This window comes from Centruroides sculpturatus, unplaced genomic scaffold, assembly GCF_000671375.1.
Source record: "Centruroides sculpturatus isolate CEXI.00-Female unplaced genomic scaffold, Cexi_2.0 scaffold272, whole genome shotgun sequence".
In the NCBI taxonomy this organism is placed as follows: domain Eukaryota; kingdom Metazoa; phylum Arthropoda; class Arachnida; order Scorpiones; family Buthidae; genus Centruroides; species Centruroides sculpturatus.
The window spans coordinates 650,470-669,153 of NW_019384484.1; the positions used below are offsets into that span (position 1 = coordinate 650,470).

The window sequence follows — 18,684 nt, forward strand, 5'->3', positions numbered from 1 at the left end:
ATAACAAACATGCACTAAAACAAGTTAAAACTGTTTGTAAAGATGTGAAGGTTACCATTACAGTATAAAGTAACAAAGATGGAAAAATATGAAGAGGCATTAATTCTATATTATGAACCATTACTAAACAAAAAGTATTCCTTAAAGACTTTTGAATTTTTCTGGATGATTTAGAATATTCCAGAAGAAAAGAATTAGACTCAGACTTGCAATTCCTGCTTGCCATGCCAATGCAGTCAGTTACAATACCCATGCCTCCAGACTGATCTTTCTTTCCACACACATTTAACTATGATTATGTATGTTATAATTATAAAATTAAACTATGATTATATTATGTTAAATATCTCTGGAAGGAAAAACTGGTCTGGGTAATGTAACTAGCAATACATCCACACAGTAAGTGGGGTTGCAGGGTATTATCTAAGATTTTATTAAAAATTTTCTAAATTATTGTTTTCTTTAGTCTCCGGCCCCAATTAAAAATTATTTGTATGTATTTATATGGGAAATTATACCCTGACTTACGCGAATTCGACTTACGTAATTATCGCTCGGTCCCACCTATTGCGTAAGTTTGGGGTATTACTGTATATATTTCCAGTTTGTGTGCAAGTTTTTTATGTCTACTTTTGGCTACTTAATTGAGAGATTTGAGGTATGGAAGGTAATCACAGAAAGGAAAATTTCTTCAACAAAAAACAATAATTACACTGTTCTTAATGATTGCTCAAAACTGTTACTGTAATGATACAATATTTTCTGTTAAATCTATATAGTCTGGATTTAGTTTCTATCTAATGAAAATACTGGTTTAATATTTCCTGGTATTATAATTTGGATCCAGTCTAAATATGAAAAAGAAAAAAATAACTGTTTGATTTATATTAATACAATGATCATAAAATTTAAATTTACATATTAGTTTAATCTTATTGTTTACAGTTCCTGTTACTAAATCAAGATAAATTTTAAGTGACATCATATATAACATTACATACCTTAACCGTGTCCATTGGTTGTTTAATCACTGTCCTGTAAATTGACACAATGGCTTTAGAAAAACTTCCTTCATCTATCCATACTAAAGCAAGACAAGTGATCAATTTTATAACTTCAGCCATAACAACTGCAGTGCTTGCCATAAAAAGATCTTTCTGAGTTCTTGCCATTCTCATTGTTAAATTTAATGCAGCATTTTGTACTGTCAATGTAACAAGTGAAGTATATTTTAAAAGCTGTTGAGTGCCTAAAAAAGTAATATAATCTATAAGTATCTTTATATAATTAATATAAGCTTTTTAAAAACCAATTTATACTTTAATATGTATTCCATATATTATATATAAATAAACAAATAATTATATATATACAGTAGTGCCTCGTATAGCGTACTTAATCCGTTCCAGGTACACGTCCGTTATATGAAATGCATTTTTCCATAGAAATACATGTTAAAACATATAATTCGTTCTGCAGCATAAAATAACCATACTGTACCATAAAAATAAAAAAAAAAAAAATGAAAATGGAGCAGTCACCAATTATGCTGAGTAGTCAGATGCTCTGAGGAGGAGGTGGAGGAACACTTTATTTACACATTCATACAGATACAGACTTTTTACACATTGCAGCAGGTCTCTTTTTATTGTTTTTTAATCGAAGTCAGAACAAGGAGAGGCTACCGGAGCTTGCAGGTCAACTCCTCTTGTTCCATCCTTTGTTTTTTGGCAGCTGGCTTCTTGAAAAACATGTCCAAGGTGGTCTGTTTCTCTTCTTCAACACCTGTCGGAAATGACAGGCAAGAGTGTCATTGTAGAGATCATTGATCCTGTTGGCCTCAGCTCTGTTTGGATAATGAGTGTTGGTAAACTCCTGAACCTATCCCCATTTGACAAGGAAGTTTTTGTCAACTTTCACTCCTGATGATTTCTTGCATTGTTTCAATTGAAATCACTTTTCTGTTTTTTTTTAGAAGTCATGATTTGCACAACACTTGAATAAATGTAAATACCCTGCACTGATGTACGTAATAAACAAGGGAGCAAGCCAAATCCCAACAGGAGCTCTGTACTTCAGATATACTAATAATATATTCTAATAATACTAATATATTATAAAAAATGCAGATTTCCATTGGCAACGGCAAAAGAGTGGAAACATCATTCATACTTGTTTGCAGAAAGACTGTTGTTCGCCTCATGTAACTGCCGAACGGAAAGTCTGTTGTTCGCAGCATCCGTTATACGAAACACCATTGTATATATATTTTTTATTTTACATATATAAAAAAGAAATATATCACAACAGGTGGAATATAAATTTTAACTATTCTAGTATTTTTCTTCCTCTGTTACATCAAGGTAATATTATACATGTGATTGCTATATATACAATTTGAAATTCAATAAATAATGTCAAGCAAGATAAAGAATATAATAATTGGATGAAGGCATAACACCTATAACAAACATGCACTAAAACAAGTTAAAACTGTTTGTAAAGATGTGAAGGTTACCATTACAGTATAAAGTAACAAAGATGGAAAAATATGAAGAGGCATTAATTCTATATTATGAACCATTACTAAACAAAAAGTATTCCTTAAAGACTTTTGAATTTTTCTGGATGATTTAGAATATTCCAGAAGAAAAGAATTAGACTCAGACTTGCAATTCCTGCTTGCCATGCCAATGCAGTCAGTTACAATACCCATGCCTCCAGACTGATCTTTCTTTCCACACACATTTAACTATGATTATGTATGTTATAATTATAAAATTAAACTATGATTATATTATGTTAAATATCTCTGGAAGGAAAAATTGGTCTGGGTAATGTAACTAGCAATACATCCACACAGTAAGTGGGGTTGCAGGTTCAAGTCCCACTATAGGCCAATTCGTTTCTTTCAGAATATTCTAAAGTATTTATAAATTATTAATTTAATTATTAAATCTAGTAAGAGATGGCACCTAATGCCTACCATTTAGAAATGAATTAAAAATAATAGTGGAGAAGTAGCCCAATTTAATCTGCAAGTCATTTGGTGTGTGTATATATATGTATATATATATATATATATATATATATATATACAGGGTGTATTTTTTTTATCTTGAAACAATGAAATATCTTAATTGGATCTCATTATTTTGGAAAAAGGTATAGACAAAAGTTGTAGGGTGTCAAGGGGGCAATCAATTGGTGACCTTGACCTTCAAGATCATTTTGAAGGTCAAGTCTGTTTTTTCAATGGGAACACACATTTTTGACCCCGGAAATGAAAAGAGCAGGAAATTTTACATTTAGATATACCCTTGATCTTAAGGTCTAAGTCAAAAGTCAAGATTATATTAAGGTTAAAATTAAGAGCTTTTACTAATGGGAAACCATATTTTTTATTACTGGAATAGACAGTAATTTCCATTTCTATATGAATTCCTTGTTCCGGTTTCGCGTAAGTCGCGGTATTACTGTACAGTAAGACCCCTCTTAACGCGGGGATGCATTCCTAGATGACAAAGCGCTAAACCAGGGGTGTCCAACCCGCGGCCCGCATGCGGCCCAAGGCAAGTTCCAATGCGGCCCAATAAACGTGTAAACAAACCGAGAAATGATTTAATTTTTTTATTATTTATTTATTTCAACGGCATAAACTCAAAGTTTCACAAAGCCGTAAACTTTTATTTATATTTTATTTTTGAATGTAAAAAAATATTTTCAAATACTTTGAGATGTGTGAATGCGGAATGATTACTAAATAAATTTGGAGTTGTGACTCTAAGGATTATAGACCTGAATTTGGGAAAAGGAGGGAAAGATGAGAAAGGACAAAAGATGTAGTAGTGAGAAACGTTAAATAGATCTTCTGTTAAACAAATAGAAACCCATAATTTTTCAACCTTTTTCACTTCTTTATCTTTTGTCTTTTGCCTCTTTTTTCCGCACTTGGGTCTATAATCCTTTGATTCACAGCTCCATCTTTATTTAGTATTTCTTCCAACGTTGCAAGATTTGGCTACATTGGGCCAAATGTGGCTACTTTTTTTTGCTTGACGTAAAAAATATCATTTGGCTCTTTGGCTACATATTATTTATAATTATATTAATTTAATAAAAATGCACTTTAAAATGATGTTTCATCGCTTTTTATTAATTAGAGACCCAAATAAAACAAATATTTGTGTTTTTCAAATAAATTTTCATAACTCACTTTTATAATAAATGAATTTATCTATTTCTAAGTAAAAATTGAAATTGTCTGTAGAAGTAATTTTTTAAAATATCCTTTTTTTCTCGATAATGTTTTAATACTTATTATTATAATCTAGACATGTTAATTTTTAAATATACTTGTATATTAGCCCACAAGTATATATTATATATACTTGTGGCCCAAAACTCCTTGACTTCTTCCAATGCGGCCCAGAGAAACAAAAAGGTTGGACACCCCTGCGCTAAACGAAATAGCATTAAATGAGGTAATTTTAACACAGAATAAATAGGGAAAGGAAAGTTGTTTTTATATTAATTTGCATAATAATATATGCAAATTAGTGGATATTTAATTTCAAACACACTTTAAACATCCTTTAAGTCCAGCAACAAAATTTTTTAATAAAAAACTTTTGAGAAATGTTTTTGACCTTGATCAATATTTATATTTAATTTAAAATAATTAGTAAGCAATTACGAAATAAGATGTCATAAAATATAGTACTTTTATTACTTGTTAAATAACATACAAACATATGCACACAGAAATGTAAAGTTCATTTTTTGTGACGAAAGTCCTGGCTTTTCTAAAATTTTTGTCTTTTGCAATAAAGTTATGTAGTTTCATTTGTAGCTTTTTTTTTTTCTTTCCTTAAGCAAATGTCAGTAACAAGAAATCACATCCAAAACACCTTGTTTTGCTTTTGCACTCCTTTCAAGATCTGGATCATTCATTACAATTTGATCAATGATTTCAGTTATCATTACCAAACTTTTACTAAGGAAATCTGTAGAGAAATTCTCTGGGTTCTTTGTTTTCACAACCACTATTTTCCATTTCTATATGAATTCCTTGTTCTGCCAGTTCTTGAAGGTCATCGTTGGTAAGACTCTGACCAGAAACCTGCAGTAACTCCTCAATATCCTGTTCGTCTACATCTCCTAGTCTTGCTGTATTGATTAGGTTGACAATTTGGTCAACCAAACAATAGAGCTATAGACTCTTCTCGTTGAGAATTCTTAGATACTTTCAGCCATAACTTCTTCCACTTAACTTCGTTCATGCATTTATCAGTTAATTCTTGTTAAGCAAGAATTAATTAATAAATTCTTGTTAAGTTGATATTGCCTATGGCATCCATAATGCTATATTTTTTTCCAAAATTGCACAAAAATATAGATTTAGGGGAAGTACAGCACTATGATGAATTGCCACCTTTTTTCTAATTGGTTCATGTTCGTAAATAATTATATTATATAGGAATCGATGAAAAGACAATAATTTGAATCCGCGTAAATTTTGAGCTTTTTTTAAGGCTTCAAGCAGACCATGTTAAACGAGGATATATATATAGACACATACACAATAAGATCCTGCTTAACACTGCCTCGTTTAACTTTTTCATCGTTTAATGTATACATGATATATATATATATCATGTATACCAGGATAATATATCTCGCTGGAATTGTACAATGCAGGCTGAATGCCGTAAGTGGGAGAATATAGGACAAGGACATTGAAAGTCTCCTCATTCGGTGAGGTAAGTAACCAAGGACGGCTATATCATAGTTAAATATTTCTGGATAGTGATATTTCTATACATTAAGAGCAATCAGTTTTAAAATATGAATTCTAATTTTCCAGCATTTATCCTAAGCATTGACATTCCACTTTTTATTAAAAAATTATATCAATTTATTCAAATTTGTATCATTTATTTATGAGGACATATTCAATATAGTGTATAATAGAATAAAATGTTTATTGTAATCTGGATACTGTAATCAGATGCTAATGTTATAAAAATTAGCATATCTCAAAACAAAATTCAAAAATACACTTGTAAATTCTATTTGTTAGAAAGTAATATAATCATCTAATCACCTATAAAATCAAAATTTGTAAATTATAAAAAGTAATCTAGTCAATTTAATAGGAAATTTTATTTTCAAAATTTTGGATTAAAACTGATAATTTTTATCTAACATGAAAAAAATAAATATTGATTTTTAAACATATTTTTGATATTTAATTTCAAACACACTTTAAACATCCTTTAAGTCCAGCAACAAAACTTTTGACACATGTTTTGACCTTGACCAATATAATTAGTAAGCAATTAAGAAATAAGATGTCATAAAATATAGTACTTTTATTACCTGCTTTCAAATGTTCAACAAGTGTTGCATCAGTTTTTGAATCCATCATCAACACAGTTGTTTCTTTATATGAATTTGCCATTTCTAATCACAAATAATACTGTATGTATAAAATCTAATGCCTGAAATTTATGAAAACAATTTCTTTAGTCATTTCTAATTAATCTTAAAAGTAATTTTAATTAATTTTCTACTTAATTAATACTTTATTAAAATAAATAAAATACATATATTTCAAAGTATAATAATTATATATAATTAAAATCTTAAAAAAGGTTATTTAATTAATGATTTGTATTATAATTAGTGTTGCAACGAATAGTATATTCAGCCTCAGGCTGAATATTTGGCCAAGAGCGTGGTTGAATAGCCAAATATTCGGCCAAACTATTCAGCTTGATTAACACACGTACGAAAATTGATGCGCAAACTGCATTATGGCAAGGACTCTGCTTTCTATTGGCCTGCTGTCACTATGCTTTGCCAATCGCGTTAATTCTTGACAGTTGTAGCAGACAGACAAGAGTGTCATGGCAGTATGTGATAAATGATGATATCAAATGTGGATAACAATGAAATGACCTAAACGTGTAAATAACGGAAAAAGAAAAGAGAAGGACAGCAAAGTGAAAATGTGAAAATAAATATGAAATTGAGTTGATAACATGTTCGAACGAGTCGAGGAAGCTTATTGGCTTGAAATTCACGGCTGTCAATGCCAAACAATTGTCATAAACTTCGGAAAGCTAAATGCTTGTAATGAAAGTCATTTAGCGTGCACGGGAAAAAGGCTGGGGCCATTTGGGCTACCAAGCTGTCTCGAACCTATGAAATCATAATTGTGACTTATACCAACATCCTATCTGTTTCTTTTCTCTGTTATCACCAGGCTATGAGTCACATAATTGTAAAATGGAAAATCTATGATGGAAAAGTGATGAATCGAAAGTATCGTGAGTGCATATTATGATGTATGCGTAAGCATACATGAACTAGAGCGATAGAGGAAAGAGAAAGGGAAGAGCAAAGATGAACGCTTAAAAAAAAGGATAGGCAGGGTCAGACCTCAGATGTGCGACGATTCTGAAATGAATAGGTGTGCATGTGTGCTTATCTTTGTAATTATAAATTGTGAATACATGTGACTATTATTATTTTCATTTTTATTTTGTGTATGTTATAAGTTATAAATGAATATAAACAAGCAACACCAACCCGATAACATTAAATCTAAATATCAAAATAATTAATTTACTGTGATTTTGTTATTTCTTATTCCTGTTTTTAGGTATTCGGCCGAATAGTGATTAAATATTCGGTATTTGGCCGAATACCAAATAGTAACCGAATATTCGTTACATCACTTATTATAATATGTAAAATGCTCTTTATATTATACACAGTATATAGAAAGATAGAATAATTATTCCATTTTTTTATCACAGTAGAATTTTTTTATTTGGCACCCAATAATCTGGAATGTTTAGTAATCAGCCACTTGTGAAAAGTAGCCTGATAATCCAGAATTGTGTGATAGCAATCCAGCCTAAAAACACTCCACAAATCAGAAGTTCTTTGGACATATGATGTTTTAAAGATCCAGTTTGTAAAGAAAGAAGAGAGATAAAGGCAATTAAATAGAACAAAAATGTTTAAATGGATCCAAAAATGAACTTTGTCAAGACTTCATTTTGAGAAGGCAAAATACAACCACCACCTAATCCTGGAAGATGAAGCAGTTCCATCAATGTCATCTGAAGAATAGTTAGGAGAACCTCAAACTCTTATTTAGTGTAATTCAGGAGTAAAGAATATTTCCAGGACCCAGATTTGTCCAGAAATTATTGCACACAAAATAAAACAATTTATAAACCAATTAATAATTATTACTATGTAGTTTGGAAGATTCAAATTAATTCACACAAATAATTAAATAGGCATACTATATAATTTGTTGTACAACGTTAAACTGATAAATTAACACAAAAATTTTTAAAATTAAAAGAACACTTTAAGCACATGCCAACATCCTAAGATTACATATATAATTATAAACTTGTAATATGTTGATGTAATATGTTAATTAATAAAAATAAAATCAAAGTTGATATCACAAATGACCTATTTTTACCATGGGACACTAATAAACAAACTTTTTGATGTCCAAATCCACAAAATTTATGATTGTAATGATAAATAATTTTTCATAAAAAATTATACAAGAAAGCACTAATTTTTTGCAAAGATAAACTTTTTTAGTCTATCTTTTCCATTATAATGCTCACAGTGTCAACAGTCAAGTACTGCTGCTAAGTCTACAATTTTCTCAAATTGCAGCCAAAAGGTCATCCCAAAAAAATTCTCCAAAATTTCTGTCAGTCAATAAAAAAATCCCAATGTGGAAATGCTGGGCGGTGTTGCACAAAACTATCTTTGGTTCTTAATGTCACTTCCTACTTTTCCTCCTGAACTTGCCATGTGATGTCATTAAATTGCTAGATGTGTGGTGCATGGACTCCCATTGTAAGGAAGCTTGACATTTCGCTGTTTTTCCTGAAGAGTGATTTATAATTCAATTTTATGCTGAATGTCAAAACAAGCAGACTAGGATTTTATTGCCACTTGCTATCGCTAGTATTATATTTTTATCACCATTTTAATAAAAATATTGCCAAATTAGCAATTTTGGCCCTATGCAGTGCCCTATGCAGGCCCTGACTATCTTCAGAACAGCTATAAAAATATAATGTAAATATTATATAAAATTTCAATTATTTTGTATATTTTAATGTTAATAAATAACTAAGTAAAAATTATTGTAAACATTTTACAATATCTCATGAAAATCAATCAGTAGTGCAAATACAAAAAAAATTTTTTTAACTCATCCATTATCTATTAAATTACATAAATTATAATAATTACAATATTCAGTTTAGTTATAAAATAAAAATTATTTTTTATTTGTCTGGAATAGATTAATATATTTTAAAAGAGACTGGAGAAAAAGTTGTTTGATAATGACAAATTTGAAAATAAGTTTCAAAATTAAGACACACAAATTTTGAAATATTCATAATTAACAACAACAACAACAATAATAAGGATGTTTCTATCCTTATTTTTATTGTTACCGAAAGTAATGTTTTCTGAAAATCAGTTTCAAAAATATATTAAACTAGCTGCAAGAACCCACTTCGCTGGGTTTTTATTTGTGGGCAAAAAGTAATGATAGTGAAGATTAAGATAATTACATTATAGCCAATCTTACCCATTTTTACAGAATGCAAGAATTAGGTCCCCCATTTCCAGACTAATTAGAGAATTTTTACATCCAGTCAAACGAACTATTTTCAATTTGATCAATTTTCTGGAACATTTACAATTGTTCTGTAATCGAACCAATTTGAATTTAAATTCGAATTTCAAAATTTTTAAAATTGAAATAGAAAATCTTCCACTTTCAAGAACATATCTCCTGCACCCTTATAGCTATCGAGACGCAACCACCATAGTGCACAAATGGAGACTTGGGGCTACTACCACATACAAACACCATTCATGTGCGATATGTAGTTTTGGCTGAAAAGTGAACTATAAGGACACACACGTCCATATATGTATATATATATATAGATAGATAGATAGATAAAAATAAATTAAATAATAAATAATAAAATAAAAATAAAAGTGAAAAAAATGATACCAGTTCACTAGAAAGCATAGTTCAAACATATGTTGATAAAAATATACATTAGTCATCCCTTATAGCACACAATAAATTTATGGTAGTAATATTACTAAAGAGTAATGAGTAAAATAAAATAACTTATCCAATTAGTCTAGAAAAAAACATAAAACTTTATTAAACAATAAAAAACACCACTATCATCAACAAACCAGCAAAAACAAATGTGTTCCATGTTTATCTTATATATGTATTTATTAAACAAACTAAATATATTAAATACATTAGTTCTATCATCTCTAAGATTTATCATCAGTGCTTATTATATGAAAATTCACAAACATTTGAAAGCACTATACAATAATTCTTCTATCACTGAATTTTTTTAATTTAGTTAAAAAATTAAAATGGAATTAGCTAAAATAATATAGTCAAGTCTTATAATTATTTCTTTCATTAGATTGTTAAAAATTTGGTGATTAGAGTATGCACTTAAACTATCAAATATTATCTTACATTATACAATAACTTGGTTGATAAACCAGATTAAATTTCAAAAATTTTTAGATAATGTACTCATTTAATATATTAAATTTATTAAAATTATAAATACAAAATGATTTCTGTAAAATTCAACATTCAATATATTTCATAAAACTAAAAATAATATAGTAAAAGTAATTGTTACTTTGTTTAAAGTTTATTATAAATTATTTGAAAAACCTTTATAAACTTTATTACAAACCTTTGATTAAAATAAAAACTATAGTTATGATATTTACATAGCTGATCAATATCTATATATGAAATTATATATGTTGACTTACACATTAATATGCAATTCAAATGCATAAATAAGTAACTTTCTACTTTTCTCTCAATAATTTCCAAATAAAATAACAGATAAAGTTAACTTTAAATATTTTCTAATTAAATAAAAACATCAGATAAGACCATTGATGATTAAAAAAAATCAATGAGATTCATAAAATTAAATCTTACCAGCTCCTATATTTTTGTCATACAATAATTATGATTAGAATATAAATATACTCTTAAACATATGATCCTACTCTAAACTGACTTTATTTTTTCCTGTTAAAATAAATAAACCTAAGTTTACATTTTGTTTATTTGTGTATATACAGTAGATATAAATATATTAGTGGCATGCAGAAAAATTTCTGATTTCAATTATAACCAACAAAAATGGTAAGATATTGGCATATGAACAATATCTATGCCTATGCATAAAGTTGTGAACTCACTTATTTGTATCATGAGATATTTTTACTCAAAATGAATTCCTCACAAGCACAGTGACCCCAAAATAAAATGAAAACATTTACAGACTCGCACGTCAAACTTATACTGTAGTCCATAAAGTGTTGCACTCTGCATGGACTACAGCACCTGTGAACAGTGTTATCATTTCAACTCAACTGTATTCAATTCAATATATTTTTATGAAAATCACTACATCAGTACCACTTTTAGAGAAAAAAAGAGCTATTATCAATATAAAATGTAAAAAGTAATTATGTAAAACTTTTATCATTGAAACTATGTAGTTTTATCCTCTTCTGTAATTCTATAAAGTTGTGTCACCAAAGTTAATTAATAAACTGGAACTTTTCAATTAATGCATGAAAGTGCATCATATTTTATTTTATTATTTTTTATATTTATCCTTATTTTAATATTAATTTTCTACTTTATTTTACAATTTTGAATTAATCCATGTCAGTTAATTTAGAATGTAAATTTTTAAAAACCAAATCCGTAATCCTTGTAGAATTTCTCCATTTTTCAAATGTTTGATAAATGGAATGGCTTTTTTACTTGAAGGCCTCTAAATGCAGACAAAAACATTTGTAATGCAGAATAAACATTGCTGAAATAAGAAAGGTGTTATATTGTGCATATCAGTGTTATGTCACCTTTTAGTGGTCAGTAAACTACAGTAAAAAACAAGAAATGGAGAAATAAGTATATTTTATGTAATTCAAGAAGTTTGAATTGATACAAATTTAGTAGTATAGTACTTAGATGATATTGGTTTTTTTGCTTATTTTGGTATATTTAATGCTATTTTCAGCAAAATTATCTAAATTAAGTAGCTGTATAAATTTTATAATGCAAGAGGTTTATAGATTAAATTTTGTTACTTATTAAATGGATAAATGAAAATAAGTTTAAAATAAAATACAGGAAATCCTTGTTAATTTGAACTTAGCTCAAAATCCTGTTAGTTCAAAACTGTACTTTTTAACTGGATGAGGATATAGAGATTTGTATGTTAAGGAATTCAGTTAGTTTGAAATACAGCTACTTCAAAATTCCGAATGAAAATTCTCTCCAAACTCTAATACATGTATGTTATCTTGTTTGTTTAGATCGAAATGCCTCCATACTGTAAGAGAACAAACCAAGAACAACTCTAATCTGGTCAATATGACTTTGCTTCTACAGTAACACATTTTTGGGTTTACAGTAACCCATAGATTACCCTTTTTTCTCTTATTTCATAAAATATGGCTGGTTTTTGGGATTGCAAGATTGGGCTATGAGTAGCAGTTTGAGATATTTGTAGGGCTCTAGGCTACTACATTTGGGAGACTTACTACTTTTTGGACAACTTTAAAAATAATTTGAGCTACATTTCGAGGATTTAATTAAAATGCCTCAGTGTCCTTTTTTTCCTTACTAAAATATAAATTTTCGTCTATAATAATGTATATTCTATTACCAGGACTTATTATACTGGCACTACAGAAATATTACAAAGTTTTACAGAAAAACATTTTTTATTTTACTTAATATACCTGGACACACAGTTTTGCATTTCGGACATTCTTGTCCCTCCTCAGCAGGTACTTTTATATATTCTATAACAATAAAATTAAGTATTTAAAATTACAATTAAAATTCCCGACAAAGGTTTAATAAAATCTTACAATTTTAAAGTTTTCATTTATTTTTACCACAGCTGGACATTCAAATTCGACCGACAATAGCACTATCACTATAATCTTAAACCTGTATTAAATAGATTATTTTAACATTATTACAGTTTTTTAATTTATTTACTATTGTTACAACTTACATTCGTTTTAAATCCGTTTGCCTTACACCTTGTTTCTACTTTTTCCGAGTGTTCTTTTTATCAGTTAGACACTCCCCTGTTTCTATGAGTCTTAGCCATGATTAGCGCATTTCTCTACCGGTATTATTATTTATTCTATTATTTTGTCTTATTATATTAATATGTTCATAAAGTTGTCTTTTATAATTATTCTTTTCTTTTTTCTTTATTTTAACTGAATTCAATTCTATTTCGCAACCTGTGGTATTACAATGCTCCGCTATTACTGAATTTGCATAATTTCTCTTGATTGCTCGGATGTGTTCATTTATTCTTACTTTTAATTTTCTTTTTGTTTCTCCTATATATGTTTTTTCTGGTTTACAACTGCAATTAAATGAATATACTACTCCTTTTTCTTCTAATATATCATAATTTCCTTCATTTCTATAACAAATGTTTTTTGTTGTATTTACTTTTTATGGTATTATATTAATTGTATTGTTTAATATTTTCTTAATTCTTTCAAATATCTTAGGGATATACTTTGTTTTAACAAAACTTTTTTCTTTATCTATTAATCTTAATTGTTTATCTTTTTCCAATTTTTTTAACCATTTATTCAGTAGGCTTTTTGGATAATCATTTAACAAACATTTTTATTATTTCTTCTTCTTCCTCTTGAGTTTTAATTTCACTAGTTCGTTGTCTAATTTTATTTATATACATTTTAAATATATTATATTTCATACTTATTGGTGTTACTGATTTATAATTAATTGTTTTTGGTATTTGTATAGGTTTCACATATTTTTTATAAATTAATTTATCTTCTTTTCTCTCTATAGTTATATCTAGATAATTAATACTATTTTGTTTCTCTATTTCTATTTCAAATTTAATATTTTCTTTTATCTCATTAGCTTCCTTTATAATTATTTGTTCATTTGTTTTTCTTGTATCATATATTATAATACAGTCATCTACATACCTGCTATATAATTCTATGCCTTCTCTGTTTTTAATTTTTTCATCTATTTGTATCATTGATATTTCAGCCAATCTTGGGCCTATACAAGTACCCATATATTTTAGTACATTTCGAGGAATTTGCTTTACTTTTTATAAAACCTATCTGGCAACCTGTAAGGTTCTCACTGGACACGTACTATTTACCTGCAACAATTTATTATTATTATTATTAATGAACAATAACAACATTCTATATACAGTGTCGTATTCTGTTTGCTTAATAAATTACATCAGTTACATGACATTTGGCATATTGTACTGAAATATGTACAGTAAATCTCGGATAATCCAAAGTTGCAATTATTTCATCCCTTGAATTTTCAACTAACAAGAATTTCCTATAAACATTTTTATTTGAACATTTTACGTGATACTGACAGCTGTTTTCATTTATTTATATCAATTTTAATTTTTTAAATAGTATTAAAAATGTATAAAGTGGTTTTAAAAATTTTAAATTTAAATTTCCCACTTTTTAGTATGTTTTATCTAAATTCAGTACATTGTATAACATAATATTATGCTTTATTTTATTTTTATTCCTTTTCCAATTCAGTTTTATATAATCCAAATTTGAAAACAGTACACTAAACTGAATGTATGTATCAAAAGTCAGCAAATAATAAAAAATCCAGGAAAACATTAACCACTTTGTACTTGATTGCTTACTATTCTCTCAATTTGTTGTATTCCCTTTGGAATTAGCACAAGGTTGCTGTTGAGAAGAAATCACACAGGATATTTCTATCATATGTACATCCAATTCTTTAATTCTTTGTTTTACTGAATCTCACAGCTGTTAAAAAGTTGAATTCTACAAACCATAACACATTAACCTTACATTGAAACTATGTAGTTTTGTTGCCATATTAAATTAGTTAAAGGTTTTAAAACTAAATTAACATTAACAAAAATTGAAAACACCAATACAGGTATTCCTTGTTTAACATGGGATTTGATTAATGTACAAAATTAATTGTGGCAATCCCTTTATATATGTGGCAGAAGTATTAATTTATTAACTGTAAATTTCCTTGATTAATTTATTAATCAAGAAAAACCTGTACATAAAAATTAAAAAATTAAACTTTTACAGGGTACAGTAGAGCATCGATTATCCGAATCAATTGGGGACTGGAAATGTTCAGAAAATCGATTTTTCAGATAACCGATTATAACTCATCCTAGACTGCAATTTCTTACTAACTAAAACACTCTCAAGAAAACCTTTAAATATGCAGCCATATTTATTAAATTCTAACATTTTCGGTCATATTCAATGACCTTTCTCAAGAAAAACAGAAAAAATCGAACTCCGAACTTGAATTCGATTTTTTCTGTTTTTCTTGAGAAAGGTCATTGAATATGACTGAAAACGTTAGAATTTAATAAATATGGCTGCATATTTAAAGGTTTTCTTGAGAGTGTTTTAGTTAACCGATTATGTACGAAAAAATATATTAACCTATCCCATGTTGAAATTCGTTCAAATCCTGGAATGTTCTTAAGTACTCTCTCATGGTCGCACCAGTGCCAGCTAAAATACACACACCAACAAAAATAATATTGGAGTAGCCCAAGACACAGCCAAAGATTACAGTGCCACAACACTAGCAAAAATTAAAATTTGCCAACTGGAAAGCTTTTGGTTAATTGACGTTTTGGTTGATCAATATTCGGATAATCGATGCTCTACTGTATATGTCTCTTATAACCTATTTTTATTGTGTGTACAACCAAATTTAACAATTTAAAATTGCACAAGGGCCTTTTAATCATCCTTTATATTATAATAATATATCAGATCATATCAATAAAGTTTAAAATATTTTACAACAGAAAAACAATTAATTTTAAATAAAAATCTAAAATATATAATTAAATTTANTGTAGAAGATTTTATTACTTATCCTCCTTTATTATCATCCTATTCATTATCTTTAAAAATAGAAAAAAATATATATTTAACTTATAGTAAAAGATATTTTAAAACTGGAAACAAGCATTCGAAAGGATTCGAGTGTTTACAAAATTCTTAGGAGATGAAAGTTCGCTATCACAAAGTTTACAAAGAAGTTTTGTATTTTGAAAGGTTATTAAATTTTGACATTTAGTGATAAATTTATCATATATAATCATTAAATCTTTTGCTGATAATTTAACTACTGTATATGCTTATAAAAGCATATACAGTAGTTAAATTGAAATAAGTTATTTTAGAAATTGTTTATAATTTATATCCAGTTCTTAAACTTTATGAACTATCTTCACAATGAAGTAAATTTTGACAGACGTCTCACATTTCCCTTTTTTAAAAATGTTTTGTTATTGTGTTTAATACAAGGCAAATAAAACATTATTTAACCTCAATAGCATGTTTTATGTGTAATATCCTCTATAAGTCGAACTCTACGTGCCTACGTCCCCAAAAAGAAGTATAGCATGTTTTATTTTTATAAATATATTTCTATTTATGATTTATTTTTGATTGAATGATTTATTGATGTTAAAAAAAATGCGCAGACGATAGTTTAAAAATTTTTGATTTATAAATTAATAAAATAAAATAAAAATAATAAAATTCATTTGTTTGTAGAATGTTTAAATAATGATAAATAAAGTTGCAAAGCATCGAAAATTCAATATGTTTTTTTTATTAATCCTATCTATTTTTATATTTATATTTTGATTTATCTTTCACCTTTGCCTTACATTTTTGAACTAAGTGATAAAAAATACTAAAAAAATACATTAAAAGTATTATTTAAATTTATAATCTTATATCACAATGTTTTTTAATCAAATATTAATTTAAAAGTTACATTAAAGTGGCGATTAAATATCATAAAATAACAAACAGAACATTATTTTATTGATAAATAATCATCAGTTATTTTTTAAAATATTGATCGTAGTGAGATTTCTAAACAAGTAATTTAGTGACTTAATGAATTTCATATGCTGCAAGACGAGTATTTTTTTAAAATCCGCTTAAATAATTTTTAATTTAAAAGTACACGTGTTTAAGCTTACGTTTTTTTTTCATTAAATTTAAATATATTTAAAGAAATAATTTATATAGATATCTGTACTTTGCTTTTATAAATATACAGGGTATAAAAAAAATTAAACCGACTAACTTTTGGTATAAAGAACACAAAAAGAAAAATTTTTTGACATTGTACAAAGATAATGGCAATTTTATCACTTATAAAAAATATATTACACCATTTGACATTGGAAAAGTAATCAACTTATACTCCAGTACACCTATGTACCGTATTTACTCACATATAAGGTTTTTATCCATTTTTCACTGCTTCAAAAACCTCGGTTGTCCTTTATGTGCGAGCAAAGGATTTTGTATGTTTTTGCAATAATTTTTGTGACTGTGTATTTGCATTTTTTACTGGATGCTCAACTCAAAGTCTGAGTCAAAAGTGAAGTCTTTTTGTCTCTGATCCCTACACTTCCTTCCCCTTTCTTAACTCTTTCCACAAATTCATGCGAAGTCCACAGAGGAAGTTAATGAGTGGTCCTTTTAAGGAAAAAAATTGTAAACACCACCTGCAACCTGATATGACCTATTTACACACTGCTTCTTTGTATAGTGCTGGTTTCAATTTTGGTGGGAATGGAACATTTTGCTTTTAATATAAAGCAAATTTTTTTTATATATAGATTTTCAGATTTATATCTATTAATGACACTAGAATAAAATTTAGAACAGAATCTACAAATCTGAACTATGTAGAACATTTATCTGATTGGCTGTTGCTGCATTCATAGTAGTGGCTGTTTACATATCAACAATATTCTTAAATTTGAAGTAACATAAGAGATTTGTTGAAACTGTGTCAGTTCTTTATAATTTACAGCCCATGCATTTTTGCTGGCTTTATATATTTCCACTTTTTCCAGATACTTTAGATGAGCTCTTTCTCAGGTGTGATTTATTAATAGTCCATTATTGAACTGAGCTTGGACCTGATTGTCAGTTGCAAACACTGCCAATGCTTTGGTTAAAAGGCCCTTCATGATTGACTCTTGATATTCCTTTATTTGTATTTTTAAGGAATATGTCATGGCCCCTGTAATTTGTAAATTCTGACTAAATTTTATTCTAAGTTGTTAATAGACATAAACCTGAAGATAATCACTAAAAGCAATTGAAAATGTTAGTTTTTGATTAAAGAGTTTAATGTTTTGCTGGATTTTTGGTTATTTGCTAACTTTTAATCCAAATTTGTCTATTGTTTCTGATGTAACTGCACTACTATTATTATAGATTAATAAAACTACCTGTTGCCTGCAAAAAATTAAAAATTAGTTCGTAGACTGCATAATGCCAATTGCATATGAGCAAAATTACTGTATTTCCTAAATTTAAAACACCACTGAATCTAAGATGTACCTTAATTTCTACATGTTCATCCATGAATTGTTTTGAAAAAATAGACAACTCAAGACAAATTTATGTTAACAAAACTGATTTTAT

General features: G+C 27.8%; 1 protein-coding gene across 5 annotated transcripts in view; it reads right to left on the bottom strand.

The window, feature by feature from the left end:
- Positions 1–18,684, bottom strand: part of LOC111621543 (UDP-galactose translocator-like) — a 37,849-nt gene that overhangs the window by 15,804 nt on the left and 3,361 nt on the right. For 4 of the 5 annotated variants that reach the window (XM_023363705.1, XM_023363704.1, XM_023363706.1 and 1 more), the window contains 2 exons: positions 6,382–6,503; positions 1,002–1,249 (listed from right to left, as the gene is read on the bottom strand). In XM_023363705.1, the coding sequence (XP_023219473.1) occupies positions 1,002–1,249; positions 6,382–6,463 (330 nt within the window). In that variant the 5' untranslated portion in view covers positions 6,464–6,503. Of the gene's footprint in view, positions 1–1,001; positions 1,250–6,381; positions 6,504–14,145; positions 14,564–18,684 lie in introns of those variants that run through there. The other variant, XM_023363708.1, reaches the window with a different exon arrangement.